Source organism: Clinocottus analis, unplaced genomic scaffold, assembly GCF_023055335.1.
Source record: "Clinocottus analis isolate CAN_PGR_092001 unplaced genomic scaffold, fCliAna1.0.p SCAF_12, whole genome shotgun sequence".
Lineage (NCBI taxonomy): Eukaryota > Metazoa > Chordata > Actinopteri > Perciformes > Cottidae > Clinocottus > Clinocottus analis.
In genome coordinates, this window is record NW_027175843.1 from 19,187,176 (window position 1) to 19,210,399 (window position 23,224).

Consider the following 23,224-nt stretch of genomic DNA (forward strand, 5'->3'; position numbering starts at 1 on the left):
TTGTTGAACTGATACTGTGCTCGTCTGAACAAGTTGCATTTATACCTGTCCAGAAACAAAGACACTGTCGCACTATTGTTCAAATTCCTGACCCAGCAAAGCGTCTATAGAAGCCTATCGTTTGGACTTGCTTACCAACAGGGTCACAACCTCAAAACAGAATTTTCCTTTTCGCAAGAATAGAGCGTACAGCATGTCTTTCAAAAATGGTTTAGGCGTTTGAATATTCAATGTTCTGTTTAAAATGTGACTACAGATTGTGTTAACAGGCTAGTCAAAAGCCCAAATTACTTAAATTATGGTTTGATCTCACTTTTTAGAAGCCAACAAGCTCACATTTTACCAAAGCTAAACATTCAGCAGACAATGGGGACCTCAAACTAAATCCTGACAGGCATCATTATATTGTCATCATCAATAGTCGGCGATGAAGGCCGGCTATATCAACTATAAACTAATAGCACATGCTGTCCATGAGGTGGTGATAGCAAAGAAAAATGGGTTGAGAAATAAAAAATATATATATATCACTGTAGGATTTTTTGCATTGTTTGTTGGACATTGGTGGGATTCGGATGCTGGTCTGTCAGGTCCTTCTGTGTGGAGCTTGCATGTTCTCCCTGTGTCAGCGTGGGTTCCTTCTGGGTTCTCCGGCTTCCTCCCACAGTCCAAAGACATGCATCTTAGGTTAATTGGACTCTAAATTGGCTGTAGGTGTGAATGTGAGCGGGACTGGTTGACTGTCTTGGTGCGATGGACTGACGGCTTGTCCAGGGTGTACCCTGCCTTCGCCCAATGACAGCTGGGATCGGCTCCAGCGCCCTGCGACCCTAAAGAGGATCAGTGGTTCGGATAATGGATGGATAGCTTTTTTATTGGATAAGTCACAATGTCATTTCTGAGACATTTCCCTATATGACCCTGACATGTAACCAGTTTAAAGAGACAGCTGAAAAGGTGCTGCTACACTCACATGCTCATTGTTCTGCGTGCATGTCCAATGCAACCTTTTTATTAAGGTGGTCTGTTCAAAGCTGAAATCCTGGAAATCTTTTGGGAAGTGCCGAGCGGGATCAAGCACACACACAGTCTTTGCTATCGGTTGGGTCTGTGACTTTGCAAACAATGTTCATCAAAGTTTAACTCTACGTGTTGTGAAGATGCATGAATTCTCAAAGCAAAATATTTTTTTTCGCGTGTTTTGCTTGGTGTAGTTTTTTAAACATTCAATGGCTGAAGGCAGGAGGAGAAACGGACTTGATGACGGATTTTCTGAGGATGCCTTTCTCATGGAGGGTAATGGGCATGTTTGGCGGTGATGATGCTAATATCGACTGCCATTTTCGACTGTCCTTACTGGCATGGCCATCGAGAAAGACCTGGTATTGGAACTGAAGTGTACCAATAAACCGCGCCATCAAAATGTTTAACAAAGAGAGCAGGATGGACTTTGTCTTTAAATGAGCAGCAAGTGGCAAGTGAAGTGCTGTATGTGTTACTGTTTTGGTTTTATATTTGCAGTCGTATTTAATCATAAACAAGCCACGGCGCTGTTGCTGCTGCCCCGGTCGGGCGTCGAGCCGGGGCTGGTTCCGCTACCCGGGAGCTAGCTGCTGCAGCTAACGCTGACAATACTTTTTTATTTTCGTGCTAAAGTTTCAGTGTTGTTTATTTGAGCTCAAAGTGCATCCGGCGGCAGCAGCTGCTACTCGTGCCACTGTTCCTCTCAACCCTGCCACGGTGTCACCCGGCTTGGTTCTTCGGCAGAGAGGTTAGCACCAGAGTGACTAGCACTGGAGAGGCCGGCGCCATAGAGGGCGGGGGTAAGGTGCCCTCGCCGTCAGCCTGTTTTCCATTGCGCCTTGTGGCAAATTTTACGGTAGTTAATATTGTTCCTTGTGGATCATTCTCTCTTCTCTTGAGTGTGCAGTGTTTAAGTGCCGCAGTTTTATTGGATTGTTTTTGCACATTTTGTTAGAACTAAATGTGACTGGTTCTTGTTGATGTGGACTACATGCATTAATGACATCCGTTAATGACACGGCATCTCTTCATGCACATTTTTATGTATACAATATCAGACGGCACAGAAGGCCTTGGTGGACTGTTAAAATGGTATGCCTGTATAATCAATTATTGGTAAATTCTAAGTCTGATTGAAATGTAACTATAATCTGCGTGGGAATTTCAAATTTGTTGTAAAAACCAAGTAAAATTGAATACATCCAAATTGCAAATGTGCAGTATTTACCAAAAACTAAAATAAGACTCGTGAAAGAAATTGTACAATTCATCATCTTTATTTTCCATTGTTTTGCAGGTCTTATATGCATGCACACATATTTGGAAGTGCCTCATGATCATTTACACCCACTGATGCCCATCTATTGCCCGTTGACTTCCCCTCTTTTTGCTGCCCGGTTCTCAAAACGACCATTGAAACAAGTCCAAATAGCAGAGTAGAAAGATTTTATTTGGTGCAATTTAGTGAAAATTTAGTTGCAGGAGTCAGTGATGCGCCTCATGCTATTGAACCTCATGCCGCTCATGCCCATGTCCCTGAAGCTCTTGTACTCTCCGGGCCTCATGTACATCTGCTTGCCTCTGTACTGGGGCTGCTCGTACATCAGCCAGTGGCCGTCCATCACGTGGCAGGACTGGCAGTCGTTCATGCGGTAACGGTCCTGGATGTTGTCGCAGTCGTCCATCAGCTCGTGACTCTGACCGCCGAAGTTCTCCCTCTCGTAGATCTTCATCTTGTAGGATCCCCTGTGCTGCAGGGAAAACATTTAAGGGGAAGAAAAAAATCTGAAAAAAAACATTCAAAGATGTGTGGAGGATTTACAAGCTGGAGAATAAAAACCCTGCTGTACCATGGGGATGGTACGGCAAGACCTGATGCAGTCGGACATGCCCATCATGCTCTGGTGGTCGGCGTACTCGCCCCTCCTCATGAAGTACTGGTTGCCCATGTAGTTGGGGCGGTCGTACACCATGAAGCAGCCGCTCTCCACCCTGCAGGACTGGCACCTGTTCAGGTAGGAGGTCAGCTCCGGGCAGTCGTTGCTGGTCTCATATTGACGCCCCTGGAAGTTCCTGTCCTCGTAGAAGATGATCTGAAAGCACATCAACAATTCATCAGCACCGCAATGACTCCCCAGTAATTAATAAATAGAGATTGAGATTTTTTTAATTTTTTTTTTGCTGCAATGGCTGGATCTTTCCCAATACTTTACCTTGCCCATGGTCATGATTAAATTTGCGTTGGTCCTCAGGACTGAGCTGTGGCTTCTGTGTGTTAATGTCGGTGCTAACCGTTACTTTTATACCTGCTCAATGTGAAAAAAAGTATGTCGGGCTTCTATTGTGCAAACCCCTGAGCCAGCAACATGCCGCATAGGCCTACCGAGCAGTCGGGCCGCGAAAGGGTTATTATCCAGCACGATACCACTCTGGTGGAAATGCATGTACTGTACACATGCAGCATTGTTGTCTGATGTATAAAGAGAAGCTTCCAGCGGTAATATAACACCCATCTGTATATTTCACAGTGTACTCGATGCAGTTTACCTACATAATGATTGGACATTTTCTCACAAATGTACAATTCAATATACATTTAAATACGATAATATCAGAGGATAAAAGCAAATGAATGTTATATAATTATCTGGTTTTTGATGATGGGACTTCAACAATCTGAATACGAGCATGCACGGTGACATAAAGTGGATATATTGAGTTATATATACTATGTTATGTATAACGTGTACTGTGTTGCCTCACATATAATACTTCAACTGATCAATAACATACAGGTTATACTTTGTAGAGACAGGACTTTTATGGTTGTGATCATTTCGTCCTATCAAGTTAAGAAATTTAACCAACATTAACTTAAAATGTGGCAGATCAGATAGCGAATATAAAACTAAATAAATTTATATTTCGGGTCATTTTGAAAATTATACCTTTTTGTAATTTATTGAAACAAATATTTTTTTTCTACATTACTATTTGCTAATAATGTTTGTTGACTGTGACTTTTAAGAATATTTGACCAACTCTGAATCAGCTATTTGCACCTTACGCATACTTCCTGTCCGATATGTTTGACGTCAGCGTGGTTGTGACTCGCCATCATCAAACCAGCGTGGACGCTGGTGTGTGAGGAAATATTAAGAGATGTTTCTGACCCGTTTCACTTCTGCTGTGTGCTGTTCAGTTGTGGAACAGCGAAGGAAATACAACATTGAGATAAGACAAGATAAGGCAATTCTTTATTTGCCCCTCACAGAGTTACAGCAGCAAATGAGACAACGACAGAGACGTCAGAGTTAAAAACAAACACGATATGATCATTTATTGACTCCCAGAGAGGAACATGTGAGTGTGGCAGCAGCTTATAAACAGAAATAAGTACAGTTGAATAGAGAAATGTAAAAAAATATATATTTAGAAGTTTATGAAATGAAAAAAATACCATATGTACACTTGCAATAACACAAATTAACATGGTCACCTAACAAGACCTTTGCCCTCTTTTATTTATAAGCTTGCTCATTCAAGCTGTTGATAAAAGTAAAATTATTATTATTTATTCAGATCGTCATAGATAACTAAATGTACCCCATCTAATATTACAATAAAGGAAATTGAAGGAATCATATATTTCTGAAATAGACTTTATTCAAAATAATCTGCAACCCCTTTTAATTAAGTGAATGAACTTATTAGCACATTATTAAGAGACCCATCTTTTTTAATGGAGTTAAAACTTTTTTTTAATGCATATGTTTAAAAGTATGCATTAATATGAAATAATAAATATGGCTCAGTATGGTTCATTCAACCTCTGTTTCTTTGTGTTTATTCATATTATTGGTATGGTTACTGGTCATAACAGGAAAAGGTCAATAAAAAATATTAAAGCACAAATTCATATATGCAGTCCATATAAAAACAATGTTGAAATGTTTTTTTCAAACAGTTTTTGCTCACAGCATCAAAATAAAATCCCAAATTTGAAGAAGCTCGTCAAAATCGTAATGAATGTATTCATAAAACTTATTTCCTGAAGTGTCTCAGTGAGCCCCCAAAGCCTTCAGCCACCGTTAACATCATTACACACACCTGCACATTTAAATAATGTGTGCAAAGAGCATGTTTTATACCACAAGTGTTCAGCTACAACACTTTAAGACTAAATAGTAAAATGCGAGTAAAATGCGAGTAAAACACCGGCATGTCGTACATCTTTTTATTCTCATTTCCTTTTTAAATGAGCTATATATTGTCTGGTATCTAGTAGTGATTTCGGGAAATGTGAAGAAAATCACACAACGTCCAGTTTCATCCTTTGAAATTCAACTTTAATGTAATGACATTACACATTTCATAGGTAGAAGAACCTGGATGCGGGTTACAGTTATTAAAACGGCAGCGGTCACAACCGCCCAAACTGCCCCTTTGACCTTTAGGAGGAGTTCATGGTAATTCATGCAATTTCTTCATCAAATGTTATGCCCAAATTTCCTCCCTGGACTCAATATTGGTAGCAATTCTTTATTAATGTTTTGTGGATTCACAGTTTCAAGTCTGGAGCCCGTTCTGTTCTTTTAACAGGAGTCCACGATACGCCGGATGGATCCGATCTTCATGTCCATGGGACCCGTTCCCATGTCCCTCATGCTCCTGTACTCGCCGGGCCTCAGGTAGAGCATCCGGCCTCTGTACTGGGGCTGCTCGTACATCAGCCAGTGGCCGTCCATCACGTTGGCGGACTGGCAGTCGGACATGCGGAAGCGCTCCTGGATGGAGTCGCAGTCGTCCATCACCTCGTTCATCTGACCCCGGAAGTTCTCCCTCTCGTAGATCCTCATCCTGAACTGGCCTTTGTGCTGTAAAAATGGACACACAAGAAGAAACAGAAGATCACGCCGTTAACCGCTTCGAAACCCTCATCGTCTTCGAAACCCTCATCGTTCGACGCTTCCTACCGTGGGGATCATGCGGCTGGAGCGGATGCAGTCGCTGGTGGACATGCCCATCAGGCGCTGGTTGTCGGGGTACTCCCCCCTGCGGGCCAGCATCTGGTGGCCCATGTAGTTGGGGCGTTCGTAGACCATGAAGCAGCCGCTCTCCACCCTGCAGGAGTTGCAGCGGCTCAGGTAAGAAGTCAGCTCATCGCAGTCGCTGCTGGTCTCGTAGGAGCGACCCTGGAAGTTCTTGTCCTCGTAGAAGATGATCTGAAAGTCAAACGGCAACAATCTCAAACGTTACGATGAAGTTATTCATCCGCCCACCTCTTCGTATCTCGCAAAGACGATCTCTTCTTACTCTGCCCATTTTGGTGTTCGGTCCGATCCCTGATTGCACGGGTACTTTGCACTACCGAACTCGGAGCCTTTTTTATACCCGCCACGATAGCTAAATGATCCGCGGAGCCATTGTTTTGAACATCTTACTCAGCAGCGTAGCATACAGGGGGCTATGATGCTTGTTAAATCGGTCTGTAAATGGTTACTATTCTAGACTGTGTGCGTCTGGTGCAGTGCCAACAGGGGCTCTCCTGCGGGTTTACAGGTGGGCGACCTCCGCTGGGACTCTTTGTGCGCCGGTGGGTCGGTGGTGACGGTACTGTGGTAAAGTACAAACTTGAGTGTTTCAATTTGATGCTACTTGAGACTTCTGCACCACTACATTTCAGAGGGATATCTTGTATTTTTACCAAAATGAATGAAACATTTTTAATAATTAAACAACCTGAGCTGATAGTTTATTAGCTTAACTTCACCAAGATACTACAACAGATGCCACATACTTGTTAACACATAATGTATGATTGTATAACACTCAACGCTTGGGTTTTATGGCGCTGTATTAGCACCTTTAACTCTGGTTTGAAAATGGCTATAGTAATAAAAGCAACACACATTTTGCTCGAGTCAAATTGACAATGCAGGACTTTTACTTGTGTTTTTACATTGTAGTACTATACTTAATACACATAATACACCAATAAAATATTGACTCACAAGAGCTAAACTCTGTCGGATGCTGCGTTTTATTCGACGTCATTAAAACGAATATTTTGAAGGTGTTATGTATGTTTGAAGTATGATTTTTAAATATATACTTTGTGAATAAATCTTATGGGTGACATCTACATTAGTACAAGAGCTGATGCATATGCATAGATTGTATAACTGTCTAAATTAAATCTGAGGTCCACTGTTTTTAAGACGTCAATGTGGACAAGTTCAAATATTAGACATTGTTTATTCTATAACATGTCCAGACATGAACTTTTTAATATACTTCATGCATTATGGACAAATATTGGACACACAATGAAGCATACAAACTAAATAAATCATTAAAACGGTTTCGGAAGTGAGTGCCGAAGTGTATTCAGAGATTATGAAAACCTGTCTTAAAGGCGCAGTACAGAAATGTACTTGATGCCCTTTTTGAAAGGTGGACGTCTCAAAAGAAGCAGGCTGTTACATCAAATGACTTTATGAGGGTTATGAGAAAAGTTATGAGAAAGGATCTCACCCCTAAACCCGGATAATGAGAGGTTAGTTTCAGGCCCAAAGACGACAGTGCACAACTGTTTAATACACTAAACTAAACAGGTGAGGGCCCCTTTTAAGAGTTTTTTTTTTCTAGGAACAGCATAGACAGCAGTTGTATGTACAGTATGTGCAGTGTGTGTGTGTGTGTGTTCTTAAAATTGATGAAAAAACATGTATTTTTGATATTGACATTAAATTGCAAAAGATTTCTGATCACAAGTAAGAAGCACAGCAAGCGTGAAGATTTAAACAATTTCCTTTGTGCTAAAACCTCATAAACAGTATGTATCTTTTATGATCTTTCTTATATTTATATATCTGGCACGCTATTTCGCAGCTTGTGTAACTTGGAGTACATTTAAGTGGTAATACTGTCAGACTAAACCGAATGAATATGATGCATTAACTTATTAGCCCATCTTCTGTTTCACACAGACACAATGACAAGGTGACGTTTGATTCCTCTTTCCTTTTTTTATTCAACACATTTCTTTTTCTCTGATTCAACAGGAATCCATGATGCGCCTCATGCTCATGAACCTCATGCCGCTCATGCCCATGTCCCTGAAGCTCCTGTACTCTCCGGGCCTCATGTACATCATCCTGCCTCTGTACTGGGGCTGCTCGTACATCAGCCAGTGGCCGTCCATCACGTGGCAGGACTGGCAGTCGTTCATGCGGTAACGGTCCATGATGTTGTCGCAGTCGTCCATCAGCTCGTGGCTCTGACCACCGAAGTTCTCCCTCTCGTAGATCTTCATCCTGAACTGTCCCCTGTGCTGTGGACGAACACAAAGCGGGGGGGGGGGGGTCGTGTAAAAGGTGTCTAACGTCTTTCCCGTTTACGTTCCAACAGCACAGCAGGGAAATGAATAAAATGTATTGGACTCTTCTGATCTAATGCTACTTAGGCATCAAATATTACTGGTTTATTTTATTTTCTCCACACCTGAGGAATCAAGCGGCAGGATCGGATGGAGTCGCTCATGCCCATCATGCTCTGGTAGTCGGCGTACTCGCCCCTCCTCATGAAGTACTGGCTTCCCATGTAGTTGGTGCGGTCGTAGACCATGAAGCAGCCACTCTCCACCCTGCAGGAGTGGCACCTGCTCAGGTAGGAGGACATGTCGGAGCAGTCGTTCATGCACTCATAGGAGCGACCCTGGAAGTTCCTCTCCTCGTAGAAGATGATCTGCAGAACAGAAAAAAAACACAGAACAAACCGATTTTAAAAAGGTTTGCATTACTTCAGTCTGCTTAGATTCTTTCAGGTACGTCTATTATTTTACCCCATTTGTTTACGTTGCTCCCTAAATTGAATAAAAAAAGTGCTTTTTCTGGTCTACTCCCGACAAACCTTGCCCATGTTGGATGTTCTGTGTTTGTGGGAATCTGTCCAACAACCTGTGGCTTTTATACTTTATACGCCCCGTAACAGGGTTTTTATCATTCAAATCATCTGGAAGCTGATGAATAAGCAGCTCTGCGATCGTGTGTTAATTTCATGTGTGCCCTCCTGATGGAGCACAAAGGGAGAGGGGCAATGGCCGGAAGACACAAGGCAGGAGAGGACGGAGAAGAACCGAGCGGCGGTTTAACACATTTCTCAGACTGGTGGAAGATTAGCAGCGACGAGAAAGAAAAACAAACGGAGTTTGAACAATCTGTCTGAATGCATTTGTCACGCTTCGTTTGAATGTGGCACTCGTTCAGACCGTGGATGTCTTCAGAATAGAGTTTTAAATGGCTATGAGTTTATTTTGATGCATTAACTATGCACTCAAACCACAGTCTGGAGAAGGTAAAGCTGACGAATGAAGCTTGGTGCTCCAGCCTGACTGAAGTAAACACTACCTTAATAATACCTCTTATCACCTGAATGCCCAGAAATGTCTTTATTTAATCTCAGTGTTATCTGTGTTTGTTCATTTTAATGCCAGTACATGAACACCATATTGAATACATCGCTCTCTATCGACCTTCAAGGGTAAACAATCAGGTTATATTCTGCTTACAACATTAAGAACGAGGAAAATATGAGTAAATTACTCGTGACCCAGTGGTCTGATGGTATTCTACCTCTATTAGTATTGTTATGAAAGGTCTTTTGTTCACAACAGACAATTTGAGAAACCAGGAGAACCACAGACGCGACAAATAAACATGAACGATGGTTCTGATCAGCATTGTTCCTAAATGCAAATTTCTCTTTGATTTTTTTAAAACAATGCTCATTCAGACGTGTCTTCGGATCATAATGAATCTTTATGGTTCATTAAAAAAAAAGAAAACATCAACCACAACAGCTCAGGTCATATCAGGACTTCTTCTCCTCCTCTGCATCCTGTTGTCTTCCGGTAGAAAAAAGTGAAACACGAGCTTTAGTTACGTAAAAGCTTCTCGCCGCAGACGTTTGGACATTTCCAACAGAGATGTATAATATGCTAAATGTTACTGCTAATGCTAACGTTAATGTTGTTGGTTAAACTTTGAAGGGAGACGACGATGCAGCTTCAAACGGGATCGAACACACGTCGTTGGGTTTGATGAAATACGACATTGTCTTCATTACATTGAATCTGTTTCAAGAATCCAGATATTAACGCTTCACTGACAATTAACAAGTTCTTTAACCGACTGATCACAAGAAACTTAAGTATGACATAATGGAACGAAAGGACTGCATTGCCATCATTCACGATGATGTAATCTCTTCCTGTAAGAAGGCAAAAATGACGACAATCTACAGAATAAAGCCAGATCCCATAAAACAAAGTCTGCTGATAATTAGACCAAATGACAATGAACGCGGTGGAAACAATACACACAATTCTTAAAGATAACTGTCGGCACGTGATAAGTTTGACATCTTTGTCAATTCTTTGATACGAGGCCGTCCCACGAGGACAAAGGGAAATCAAACTTGACCAAACCGTTTTGCTGATATGCAAATCAAGCTAATTTAGATGACAACAGTTTCCCCTCGTCTGCACATTCTGCATTTCGATATAAACCACAACACGGCTGCAGCTGGGTGGCAGGCAAGCAGTAGCATTAACAATGGGGAAGGTAAGGAGCAAACTCTGTTTTCTAAAGGATTTCAAGATCTTTTCAGGCAGTAACTATGTCGTGCACGTAAGCTGTCTTTTGTCTAGAAATACAACAATGTGCCGTTGTTGTATTTCCTACAATGCCGGGATGATAGTTTACCGCGATTGGTCCGTTTCCTTCCATCCAGATTGCATTCTTCGAGGATAAGAACTTCCAAGGCCGGCGCCATGAGTGCAGCACCGACGGTCCCGATCTGCGCTCCTACTTCGGCCGTTGCAACTCCATTAAAGTGGAGAGTGGCTGCTGGGTGCTGTACGAGCGTCCCAACTACACTGGCAACCAGTACATCCTGAGCCCCGGGGAATACCCTGAGCCCCAACAGTGGATGGGAGTCAATGATAGCATCAAGTCATGTCGCTCTATCAAAAATGTAAGCTCAATAACCAGTAGAACACCAACAGGTTACAGCTTTGAAAGCCATCATTTAGCAGCAATTGTCTTATTCAGGTAATATTATTGTGTTTTAGTTGTATTAAGCAGCGATACATTTGCTACATCAAGCAGTAGTAGAGTCAAAATGGGTGGTAGTTTACGTAAAATCCAGGACACAGCTTGATTTTGAAGCATTTCTGGGTTAATTATTTTGCAGGAGAGCACCCAGCTGCAGTCAAATACCACAGAGTGCACCAACCAAGCAGTAATCAGTCAAAGGCCAACGGGGGAAGAGGGAGAGATAAAAGGCTCATGATTTGGCAGCAGGATGCTTCATGTCCACTTCAATTATTGAAGAAAACTAGGTCAAACGGTTCAGATGCTAAACACTAACGTTATTCTGTCGACTTTACTTCCCTAACTCTTTCAAGGTCTACGGAAAGTCCTGGAAGATCAGGTTCTACGGAAAGAAGGATTTCGAAGGCCCGGCGGCAGAGGGCGCCGAGGACTGCGAGTCGGTGTACGAGGCCTTCAAGTTCCAGGAAGTCCACTCCTCTGTGGTCGTGGACGGCGCGTGGGTCCTCTACGAGCAGCCCAACTACCACGGACGCCAGTACTTCCTGGAACGCGGCGACTACCACAACTTCACAGACTGGGGCGCCACCTCCCCCGCCGTGGGATCCTTCCGCATGATCACAGAGTTCTAGGCCCGGCAGAGGCCACGCCCCCTAAAAAGAGGTTCCGTGAACAGCGAAAGACACCCAAAGTTCTAGAATCCCTGAGTTCCGGAACCCCCCAACAATGTTCCAAACACTTCCGGAGTCCTAGAGTCCGACTGAAGCCTCCGACGTTCCGGAATCTTGAGTCAGTTCTAGAACTCTGGGCATCTGCGCTTCTCGCCAGAACCCCAAATGTTTTGCACTCAAAATAAAAAGTGTGTATTGCCCGTAACGGTGACGTGTGCGTTCTTTCTCGTTGGGTCACATGACACCTTCCATGTGTGTTGTTCAGCACGGCTAACGTCCCATGACAGATTGGTGTCGGATGCTACTTCACGTGGGCAGGCACATGAAATAATAATAACTTTATGCAGTGAGGGAACTTAGCGAGAGAGTGCGAGATGAATGATTCACATACAAGATGGTTAACGTTAGACATCGATAGTTGAAATTTTTTTCCGCATCAGCATATTGCCTGTGAGCCACAAACACGTCTGCACAGATCCTGATTCAGAATGTACGTCACGGTCAAAATTCAAGGCAAAAATATGTTTTTAGCTAATATTATCCACAGCAGAAACTTTTAATGTCTTATATCAGTATTAGTAAAACACCTCGAGGCAGATTTAACACACAATGGAAAAAAAAAGACTTTTACTCAAAAATGTGATCATTGTTTTGCTTATTACATGTAATTTAATATGGTATCATCACAACCTTTAGGCACTGTTTGTGATTACATTATCTTTAACTATTCACCTTAAGATTTAAGATAAAATTGTTTGGCATATTTTTGGATAAATCACTTTCTGAATATGTCCCTGCAGTTCACTTTTTTTAAAAACCTGAGATAATATTTATTGTGTTTATATAAATGATTGTGTACTAATGTAGATGATGTGAAGAGCAGAAATAGATCCAGTTTCATAAAATAGAACTAGATATATATTCTATAATATCACACACACACATATATGTGTGTGTGTGTGTATATATATATATATATATATATATATATATATATATATATATATATATATATATATATATATATATATATATGCATAAATAAAACTACTAAAGCAGTCATACAATTTTTTATTTAAAAAAAAAATCGTTCAAAATACAAGTTCTGCACGACACAAACATGTCGAGACAGTATTGTTTTGGGTTCTTTTGTTTAATTCTTCAAGATAACATTTTAGTTTTTGTTTAAATTTTCAATACATGTAATACAAGCTGTCAAAGTAGTTTATGTACCAGCGTCTGCAGGTTGTATCACTGCAGTTTATTATCATTATGTTCATCATTGTATGACTTCTGTCTAATAATGTAGCATATTCTGACCAGATAATTATATAAAGGATAATGATAAAACACTCTATTTGTACATAACACCTCAAAGTGTATAGCTCACATTAAAGCTTCATATGAAAATGCACAAACGAGACACACGTGTTGCAGCGGTCCAGATCAGTTTAGACTGAGCAGGGACGGCCGTTTAGATACTTGGCACCGCGAAACCACCATTGTGTGTGGAAAGGCAACTCAGTGAGTAAGAACAATAGGTGCACTCTAGATGAATATTTGGATTGTAATAACTGGTACATGCCCTGCTAACCATGCATTTGGTAGTATTGTCCCTGCCGTGTATAAAGAGTACTGCGTTTGCTTCGGCATCTGGTATTTTAAGAGCCACAGATGGAGAAGGTGAGGACAGCGTTGGAAATGTGTGCTTTCAGTTACAGGGGCTAATTTTTCGGGGGGGAATTTAGTGCGAGCACAGACGTTTTAAACACAGATTTCGTCTGTAATCCCGTCTATTCCCTCCAGATTGTGCAGGTCCGGGGGACTCACCGGACCTGCAGGGCTTCGTCCGCCGCTGCAACTCGGTCAAGGTGGAGGGCGGCTGGTGGGTTCTGTACGAGCGCGACAACTACACCGGCTACCAGTACGTCGTTGGCCCGGGGGAGTACAACGAGCACCGCCGCTGGATGGGCTTCAATGACTGCGTCAGATCCTGCAGGATCATCAAACACGTAAGTAAAAAAAAAAGCGGGAAAGGAAAAAAAAAGAATATCTAAACACGCTTTTTTTTGGCTTTGTGGATCATCTCTTGGGCTGTTTGGGGTTTCAGGCCAAAGGGACGTACAAGCTGAGGCTGTTCGACAGGCCCAACTTTGTCGGTCAGTCTTTGGAGGTTTCGGAAAACACAAAGTCCATCCAGGAGAAATGGCTCAGACAGGAAGTCCAGTCCTGCAAGGTCCTGGAGGGCTCCTGGGTCTTCTTTGAGCATCCCAACTTCTGTGGTCGCCAGTACCTGCTGGAGAAAGGAGAGTACCGACACCACTCAGAGTGGGGAGCGACCAAACCCACCGTGGGCTCCATCAGAGTAATCGCGGAGCTGTGAAATTAAACCTTGTCATTTGATGTCATGCACTGCAATAAATTTATTTGACCCTGATTGTTTGTACGTTTTAATCTCTTTTACATAGGAATCTAATATTAAGACAAACAGTGATAAAACAATTCATCATCAATGAGGAGAATTTAATTTCCAGTTGCCAGTTTATTAGGTACAACGAACCAGTTTTATAGGTGTAAATATTAAATAATAAAACAAACTTATATGCAGATGATGATGTTCAGTTTGTTGAAAGTGTCTAAGTAGGGTGTTGAGTTGAGACTTTATGTTTATAAGGCTGCAACTAATGACTATTTTTTAGTATTGACACATCTGCCTATCAAACCTCATCGTCATACATACATATGAATACAGGTAACACCAAGATTTACACAATAAAAACTGTAACAAAACATTTTTCGGAAATTACTGAAGATGTTTAACAAGAGTCCGTTACCTCACTTACAAATGTTTTTTCTTTTGGCTTTGATGCAGACGATCTGAACTGTAAGGTTGTGAACTGGTTCTACTAGTAATGATATATAAATATAATATGTATAGTATTAGTATAAGAAAGCTGATTGTGGCAGACGGCTTAATTGATAAAACCATTCATGACTCTTTAGTTACAGTTTGGACTGATCCCATATTTGTCTTCAATGCATTAAATACAACTACAAATACGCATAAGTAGTGATGTTGATGATGCAGACACCGATACCGCGTGTGCTTATGAGAACATCTGACTTTTTTATTTCTGAAGATAATACTCATAATATCATTGAGGCGACTGTTATCAACTGATAACGCTCATTCTTGTTTTTTGAAGTAACAAATATACCACGACACAAACGACAAAAAAACACAAATAGAATAATTACACTGGCACGACCATGCATTTCTTAAGATAAGATAAAATACGATAATCCTTTATTCTTCCCGCAGTGAGGAAATTGCAGAATTACATCAGCAATGCACACAAGAGACACAAACAAGTAATATGAAGAAAGAGTAAACAGTAATAAAAAACAGTAAAGAAGAATACAATAGCAATATCAAATACACACACGGAATAAACAATTAAATATATATAAAAAAGGTATTTAAATGTGTTTATATTGCACCAGATAAACGTAATTAAAGTGACCAAAAGTGATTAAAGTGTTTTTGTGGTCGACTGTGAGCTCAGCTAGTTATGCAGCCTGACAGCAGCCTGAAGGAAGGACTTTCAGTACCTCTAATGTAAAAAAAGAGGTCTAACTATCACTCTTACAAAAAAAAGAACAAATGAGTGAGTGCGGAAGTGTCTGTGAGTCCTGCATGATCGAGGTTTGTACATTTTGCACACATATAATGGAGATTAAGATCTGAAGACCTTCGTATGTCTGCAAAGAAACCCAGACTTTTGAGTGACGCTCGTGCAGGTCTTCACGGCTCTGGGGCCAGGTAATAATATCAGACGGTCCTGTGACTCTCAGCTGATGCGGGATGGAGGTCAGCGAGCGCAGCTAAACCTGCGGACAAAGAGGTGCAGCTTGCTGATGACTCAGTGGGATTTGCCAGTAAGAGCCCGGAGCTCGCCAGCTGCTGTTAGTGCTGACGCCGACGCTGGGCTCACTGGAACAACGCCGCGACCCCCCCGACGGCACAAAGGGGAGTCCGGCCAGCACGTTCCCCCCCACAGCTGCAGTTATTCACCCCTAAAGCCTCTTTGTTTACCCCAACCCATGATGCTTTTGGTGGGTGACAGGGGGGGCGAAAAAACACCCACATCACATTGAGCCACAGTGCGCCCTCTTGTGGATGATGATAGGAGCTGCAGACCTGATCGTTTTTGTGTATTTCTTGCTCTTTGATTTGCTCGCAGTTACATTTTTAGACAACAGTGAGCTCACAACGCTGCACAAAGTTCGATGTGGAGGATCTTGCACAGAGAGACCTGGTCCCACTACATCGGTGCTGGATGCTGCTTGTGGATGAAGGTGGGAGCAAATCCCTGCAGACAAGTTCCAAACATGAGATGGGAGGTTTTCAGGAGGCTGGTGTTGATGCTCATCTGGAGGCTGCAGTGGTGTCCACATACTTTATAGTCCACGTCATGTGATCAGCATGGAAAAAGTGACTCAATTAAGTATGCTCAAAAATGTCAGCATGCACACGCATTTGGCTTTCAGAGAGCGCTGTTATTGGACAACACTGTCCAAAAAATTCAGACATGTTTTATATAATCTATGAGAATACTGTCTGTGATGGAAGTTGCCTCAAACAAAGTGACATTAATTATAGATCTTAAATTACATCGTCTCCATCGTAGTTGAAAAATTCATCATCTTTCAATTTAAAATGCAAGTATTGTTGATTTCAAACATTTATGCCTTTTACTTCACTAAATAAAGAAGTCCATTCTCAGTGTTTGTGCAGTGGAGGTTTGGACCACAACCAGCTTCCAAACGTCGAGGTGAGCGCAGAGAAACTTTCCATACTTGGAGTATGAAACTCTGCTCATACGTCCGTCTGCAGCTCAAACATCCAGTGAAGTAACGATAAGCAACAAGCTCCAGTTTCCCTTTAAGAGGATTAAAGAAGGAGGAGAGAACGTCAATATTGATGAAGCCGTGGGATCAATAAGTCATTTGGTCAGTCAGGATGAGAGGAGGAAGTTATTGGAATATTGACTTGCTGCATATATTAATACATTGTCAATATCAATACGCAGTTTTTCTTATTATTCCCCCCCCCCCAACTCCTCCCCCACGCTTCCTCCAGCTCAGTTATTTATAACTCCGTCTCAGCTGCTGGTAAAGGGAACTATGTTAATCCTCAGGAAAAGAATGCTGTTTCTGGCTGCAAGAGTTACCTTGTATGGAGAGAAGGACTTCCTCTACTGCAGAGAGAGAGAGAAAGAGAGAGAGAGAGAGAGAGAGAGAGAGAGAGAGAGAGAGAAAGGGGAGGGGGGCACGCAGTCGAGGCCGAGGGTCAAATATGTTCAACGAAAATAGCAGAGAGATAAAGCAGCCGAGACATCTGAGGTCGAGCATCGAACCTCCGTGACACACACACCACCCGGAAACACAAACTGATCAATAAAGAGATTATTGCAGCCAATGAAAGGCCCGTTTGGCGCCCTTGCGCTTCAAACACACATATTTGCACGATATTCAAAATGCGAATTTTGCAGAGAACGTCACTATTTTTCTGGGCTTCTTGTCCTTATGCTTTTGTTTTCATGCGGTCACATCCTGCCAGACACTATATATATATCCTCTTCCATTGATAACTCGCAATGAGAATATACAAACTATAGATAATATGGAGGGGAAACAGATGCACGGAAGGAAATAACTCGTCATAACATTTCCTTTTTTGTCTCCTGCGTCGTGCTTTCCCTGCAACGGGCCTTTCATCGGACAGTGGCGTCACGGCCGCAGCTTCACGTACACGAGCTCTCCGATCGGCCGTAAAAACATGATAAAATGATGAGAACAGATGTTGGCTGTTTGGGGTTTTTGGACACCTCGTGTACCTGATACAAAAGTGCACTAAAAGCTGCAGGACCAGCAGAGAGAGCTTCATCATCAGACGCAGGACGAGGAGCCACGCCTCCACAGAGAGACGAGGACTGAGATGAATCTGCTTTCGGCCTCTTGTCACCCTCTCGTCCTGCGAGCGGACCCCCGTGCAGAGAGGCCGTGTTCCTGTGATGTGGCTCACCACGGCCTCTTTTGGCAAAGTACTCTGACTGCCTCCTTCACACACCTGACACTCAAACTCACACACACACTCACACACACTCACACATATGGACCCGCTGGGATGTTAATTTGGACTTGAGGACTGTGCACCCAACGGCGCTGGAGACAAAAATTCAATGTTATGACGAGTTGTTTCCTTCTGTGCATCTGTTCCCCCTCCATATGATGATCTACAATGTGTATATTCTCATTGCTAGTTACCTATATATATATATATATATATATATATATATATATATATATATATATATATATATATATATATATATATATATATATATATAGTGTCTGGCAGGATGTTACTGAACAGAAGCACAATGACAAGATGACCAGAAAAAACTGACATATTTGCAAAATTCACATTTTGAATATTGTGCAAATATGTGAGTGAATATACATGTGCATACATGATAAAACAATTAAATTGACATCCTTATTGAAGTTGTAAAGGGACTCGTGAGTTAGAGTGCGATGCTTTACATGTTATAAATATAAGTGTAAAATATATCACAGCATGTCAAATAATAATATACAAGATATAGAACACTATGAATGTGAGTGCTACAGTTATTATTATATATAATGTTAGATATGTTACCGTTATTTTAATAACTAACAAAAATGCTTCTTAATAATATCCTGTAATCAAAATGAAGGCAGAGCGACTCCAAACAACCAGATGGGAGACAAACAGACGCATGGAGTTAATGATTTTAATAACTTAATAACCTCAATTGAAACAACGTGCACTTCATAACAACAAGGCGTGTTGAGGACGGTTCATGTGTTTGATGTTTTCTCTCATCTTCCGCCTGTTGGATTCACAAAGCCACCGCGTTTCCCCTGCTGGCCACCAGGGGGCGGCGTCGCACGCCGAGTCTCAAAGTCAAACCGGGGTACGGCTTTAGTTTACACAAGCAAATAACCTCTGCAGTCTGATTGAAGTGCAACGCTGAAGGACCAACACAAAAAAAAAGAGCAGCTGTCAGAGTGTTTTCCTCCCTGGTCTGAGAGAAAATATGACATTGACGTGAAAATACATAATTTGTTCTGTTCTGTTTCGCAAGATAAACGACTCAAAGGTGATTATTCTGTTGAAGCGGTTGTGTAGAAAAAAGACACAAGGCATTGGGATGAATGGAAGACACACACACACACACACAGGAGTGTGCAGCAGGCCGGTAGAAACCGGAGGTTCGGCCTCGGCGGTCGATACATGATTCACACCACTTTCACCACGCTCACGGTGAATATGGATCTGTGCAGTCACCCATCTCAGTATTCATTCAGCGCTCGTCTGTGCACACACACACCTTTGTGCAGACGGTTTACCAGGGAGCCCGCTGTGACGTCAAAGCTGGGGAGAAGAGAGAGAGAGAGAGAGAGAGAGAGAGAGAGAGAGAGAGGAAAAAAAAGAAAAGAAGCAGTATTGCCATGGAAACCCATCTCCCTCAGTTTCCCTATGATCTCTGATCTGAGAACATGAAGGCGGTATCATTGCACAGACATGCAGCCCTGCACAGGAGAGAGGCAGGAGACAGCGATCCTTTTAGGGGACACGAGCGGAGACCGCGACCACGGGATGCTGAGCGTGTCTCCGGACAAGCAGCTGACTTTGTGTTTATCTTCAATGAAGGGCCGCTCCATAAATTAGCTTTTTATTGCCCGTTGAGCGTTCAACCCCGGGCGAGACTCATTTATAGACTACTTCAAGGGAGACCCAAACATTTATTTGGGTTGCTTTGGGGCTTTTTTTTGTAGTTAACAGCTTTTTTTACAGCAACAAAATGCTGCTTTAAAGGTACAAAAAACAACAAAAACACGGATAGTCGCCCTTGCACACGGCTATATGCGTTGCAGATGAGAGATGTCAGTGAAACTGTTTGTACATAAGAAGTCTAATCAGGCAAGTTGAGTGAAATCACCTGTGTGGCTGCACCATAAGAGTGCAAAGTCTTTACACGTTATTGATATGCTGCTGCATATCAATATCTGCAATTAGCCTCCAATCCAGCCCCGCTGATGCGTGACAGATCATGAATGTCATTAAAACAAATACTGAACAGGTGCAAAGGGTCCTGTGTTTGCTGGGGATCAACAACAGTTGAGGTTTTTTAGCATTTTAAAATGGACCGTTCGCCATGGACCCGTGTTAAAGTGTGTGTGACTACAGATTAGGGAGATGCGGTTTCCAAAAAAACAAAAACAAATCACAAGAGCAAATGTGTAAAGAAGGGATTCATCAGTGTGTTTATGAGCTCTACTGTAAGCTGCCTGTGTTAGCATGCTAACTAGCTTACCACCTTCAGTTTCACTACAGTTTGGGAGCTCAAATAGACTTCTACACAACCAGAGAAGTAGAGTCATTTTCTATAGACTTCTATACAACCATAGACATAGAGTTATTTTCTAAGGGCTTCTATACAACCAGAGAAGTAGAGTCATTTTCTATAGACTTCTATACAACCGTAGAAGTAGAGTCGTTTTCTATCGACTTCTATACAACCATAGACGTAGAGTTATTTTCTAAGGGCTTCTATACAACCAGAGAAGTAGAGCTATGTTCTATGGACTTCTATACAACCATGGAAGTACAGTCATTTTCTATTGACTTCTATACAACCAGACAAGTAGAGCTGTGTTCTATGGACTTCTATACAACCATGGAAGTAGAGTCATTTTCTATTGACTTCGATACAACCAGAGAAGTATAGTCATCTCTATAGACTTCTATACAACTGGAGCTGTAGAGTCATCTTCTATAGACATCTATACAACCATAGAAGTATAGTCATCTTCTATAGACTTCTATACAACTAGAGCTGTAGAGTCATTTTCTATAGACTTCTATACAACCGTAGAAGTAGAGTCGTTTTCTATAGACTTCTATACACCCGTAGAAGTAGAGTCATTTTCTATAGACTTCTATACAACCAGAGAAGCTATGTAATTGTATTTGACTGTACAGTTTCCATTGATAATACAATCAATCTGGATTCCCTGTACGGTTATTGTTGTTATTATTTTTGTGTGTTGGCTGCTCTTTGCCTTCCTCATGTGCATCGCTGTCATCGATCACGATCCTCTAAAGCCTCACGGGGCGCTAACACACTAGCGTCGGCCGTTGGGTTGAGTTAAACTGCTCTGCAGTATATTTTTGGGGGGTTTCCAGCTGCTGAAGGCTCATCTGGCTCAGACGTACAGTTCATGTCTCCGGGGTTTCCTCTGCCGTCTCCCTTCTGTGGTGCTTGTGTCGTCACGAGCAGCCTCCATGTTGTTGTTGTTGTTGATGTTGTTCTTGTTGTTCCTGTGTGGGGCTTTGCGGTTGTTTGCATCGCTGACGTCGTCATCCTGATTTAATTTGCATCGAATGGAGACGCCCCGGCCGTCCTGGATTTCCGTCAGGACGGCCGAGGAGATTTTTTAAATTTAAATTTGTGTGTAATGCAACCGCACAATATAGAGCTCATGGAGCTTAAAATCAAATGACCTCAGAAAAGATCTCTAATTTTGTAACAGCTTATTTCATAATGCAGCCTATGGTAGTGTCTGGGATTAGCAGGACCTGGCCGTGTGTGTGTGTGTGTGTGTGTGTCTGGCAGTGTTTGCTTTTAGTGTGTAATAACTGACCTTGTGATAAAAGGTGTCCGTCTTTACTCGCTTGCATAAAGTAGATTTCATACCTGACTGCAACGTGCAGCTCATTCATCAAGGTGATGGCTTCCTGTTCGCTGCAGAGCCCCTCACTTGTTTTTGTGAAGAAAAAAACAACCCCCCCCCCCCCCCCCAGAAAAAACCCACACACAGATGGCTTTAATTGTACAGCAGCTCGATGAAGCATGCATGCCAAACCAAACACTGGTTTATGACGGAGGAGACACACACACACACACACACACACACACACACAGAGACGCAGGCAGGCAGACCTTGCCTGGTGCTGCTGTCGCTGGCTTCCTGAGTGTTTACAGTGCCGTATGAGGGGGGATCCTGGGAGCAGCTATTTTTAGCGCTGGTTTCATCATTCCTCTCTCTCCGCGCTGCGTGCAGCTGCAGCCTGCTGCTGCATCCTAATGAAGAGACCAGCGAACGCCGGTGAAACACCTTCCGTTTGCTTCGTCCCGCCACGCCAAAAAACACTCGGAAAAAACTCAAACAAAGAGCTTCATCCTCCTGTTTTCACCACACACAAAAAGAGAAAAGTGTCCGGCTCAAGATGTGCTATCACGATGTGTCGGTGGCTGAATGTGCACGAGGTGGAGGCCGACCAGCCTGCGAACTCGGCACGGACGTTATCGGTCATGCAGCTGCTGCTGATGAGGATGATGATGATGATGATGAGGCCTGCCACTGTTTCGTCTCTGGGTTGCCACAACACGCTCAGCATCTCACCCCCGTCACGTCTTGCGTTGCGTAACGCCCCCCCCCCCCCTTCCCCCTCTCGCTCCCCTAAACCGACTCCCCCTCTCACCCTTCAACGCTTGGTGCAAAGAAATGAGAATGCAGCAGCGACAGGAAGGCATCATCATCATTATCGTCATCATCAATGGATGCACAGGGCCGTGTGAAATGCCAAGGCTGTGGATTGACTTCATTAACCCTTTAAGCCCTCACTTTAACACTTTACCTCCAACCCTTAACCCTATTTATTGTTTGAGTTGTGTTTAGACGTTGTACATGGGGATTATACATTATTGTAGCCCTGATTTTTATGTTTAATTTGATACCTAACATGTTTTTTTTCTTGATTTGTAGCTTGTGACCTGCTATAAAAGGGTCTTCGTGTCTCATCAGGTTCAGGCAACAACACATTTGTAGGTTCGGGGCAAAGATTGTGGTTTGGGCTTACGATCATAAAGGTGACTTGAAATGAACGCTAACGTTAGCGCCGTGCTACATGTGTAGCTAAGCGGGTTTGAGGCGTCAATGTCGAGTCAACAGCTCGCTGCGCTGCCCCCATGTGGCCCGAAAAAAAAGACGACTTAACGATAATTTTGACTTTTACTTTAGTAGCAAGCGTCACGCTGGAGAAGTCGCTATGTGGTGAGAAAGAAAAGTAAGATAAATAAATGATAATCCAAATATTGAGTTAAATGAAGCTTTTTGGTGACTCTTCAAAATAGTTAGTGGAGCTATTTTGACTCCTGACGTCTGTATTTCTTCAAAAATCCTGGCCGTCGTCCAGATGGAAGACCCTGGGAGCGAGACGAGCGACAATCCCCAGGAAATGAGGTTTGAACCAGGAGACCTCGGCGGCCCCGTCGGCCCTTCTGGTGTATTTTGGGA

The 23,224-nt window shown here is 42.5% G+C and overlaps 5 protein-coding genes across 7 annotated transcripts; 2 read left to right on the forward strand and 3 right to left on the reverse strand.

Annotated features, from left to right (window-relative positions):
* Positions 1–2,495: 2,495 nt before the first annotated feature.
* LOC137782689 (gamma-crystallin M3-like) lies at positions 2,496–3,251 on the reverse strand. The gene is made up of 3 exons (XM_068572219.1): positions 3,237–3,251; positions 2,874–3,116; positions 2,496–2,774 (listed from the first exon to the last, which is right to left on the reverse strand). Exons 1-3 carry the CDS (start codon positions 3,249–3,251, stop codon positions 2,496–2,498), a joined length of 537 nt encoding a protein of 178 aa, XP_068428320.1.
* A 2,367-nt stretch (positions 3,252–5,618) lies between these two features.
* On the reverse strand, positions 5,619–6,348 carry crygm5 (crystallin, gamma M5). The gene is made up of 3 exons (XM_068572217.1): positions 6,340–6,348; positions 6,000–6,248; positions 5,619–5,900 (listed from the first exon to the last, which is right to left on the reverse strand). The coding sequence occupies exons 1-3, from the start codon at positions 6,346–6,348 to the stop codon at positions 5,619–5,621; spliced, it is 540 nt and encodes a 179-aa protein (XP_068428318.1).
* Positions 6,349–8,063: 1,715 nt separating this feature from the next.
* LOC137782690 (gamma-crystallin M3-like) lies at positions 8,064–15,085 on the reverse strand. Of its 3 annotated transcripts, none has more exons than XM_068572220.1 (3): positions 15,074–15,085; positions 8,530–8,772; positions 8,064–8,359 (listed from the first exon to the last, which is right to left on the reverse strand). In XM_068572220.1, the coding sequence occupies exons 1-3, from the start codon at positions 15,083–15,085 to the stop codon at positions 8,084–8,086; spliced, it is 531 nt and encodes a 176-aa protein (XP_068428321.1). In that variant the 3' UTR covers positions 8,064–8,083. The 3 variants fall into 3 exon arrangements, with proteins under 3 accessions (XP_068428321.1, XP_068428322.1, XP_068428323.1); XM_068572221.1 differs by lacking the exon at positions 15,074–15,085 and adding an exon at positions 8,938–8,946; XM_068572222.1 differs by lacking the exon at positions 15,074–15,085 and adding an exon at positions 8,938–8,946 and having other exon boundaries at positions 8,064–8,354; positions 8,528–8,772.
* LOC137782692 (gamma-crystallin 1-like) lies at positions 8,808–11,869 on the forward strand. The gene is made up of 3 exons (XM_068572223.1): positions 8,808–8,816; positions 10,819–11,061; positions 11,495–11,869. Exons 2-3 carry the CDS (start codon positions 11,017–11,019, stop codon positions 11,768–11,770), a joined length of 321 nt encoding a protein of 106 aa, XP_068428324.1. The 5' UTR covers positions 8,808–8,816; positions 10,819–11,016; the 3' UTR covers positions 11,771–11,869.
* On the forward strand, positions 12,298–14,192 carry LOC137783185 (gamma-crystallin S-1-like). Its single transcript, XM_068572982.1, has 3 exons — positions 12,298–12,322; positions 13,616–13,821; positions 13,920–14,192. The coding sequence occupies exons 1-3, from the start codon at positions 12,298–12,300 to the stop codon at positions 14,190–14,192; spliced, it is 504 nt and encodes a 167-aa protein (XP_068429083.1).
* Positions 15,086–23,224: the final 8,139 nt, after the last annotated feature.

Coding starts and splice junctions, on each gene's coding strand:
- LOC137782689 (XM_068572219.1), bottom strand. Junction 2,775..2,873: donor CTTGCCGTACCATCCCCATG/GTACAGCAGGGT, acceptor TTTTCCCTGCAG/CACAGGGGATCCTACAAGAT.
- crygm5 (XM_068572217.1), bottom strand. Junction 5,901..5,999: donor CCAGCCGCATGATCCCCACG/GTAGGAAGCGTC, acceptor CCATTTTTACAG/CACAAAGGCCAGTTCAGGAT.
- LOC137782692 (XM_068572223.1), top strand. CDS start 11,017: ATGGGAGTCAATGATAGCATCAAGTCATGTCGCTCTATCAAAAAT. Junction 11,062..11,494: donor CATGTCGCTCTATCAAAAAT/GTAAGCTCAATA, acceptor AACTCTTTCAAG/GTCTACGGAAAGTCCTGGAA.
- LOC137783185 (XM_068572982.1), top strand. CDS start 12,298: ATGTACGTCACGGTCAAAATTCAAG. Junction 12,323..13,615: donor CGTCACGGTCAAAATTCAAG/GCAAAAATATGT, acceptor TATTCCCTCCAG/ATTGTGCAGGTCCGGGGGAC. Junction 13,822..13,919: donor CCTGCAGGATCATCAAACAC/GTAAGTAAAAAA, acceptor TTGGGGTTTCAG/GCCAAAGGGACGTACAAGCT.
- LOC137782690 (XM_068572220.1), bottom strand. Junction 8,360..8,529: donor CCTGCCGCTTGATTCCTCAG/GTGTGGAGAAAA, acceptor GTTCGTCCACAG/CACAGGGGACAGTTCAGGAT.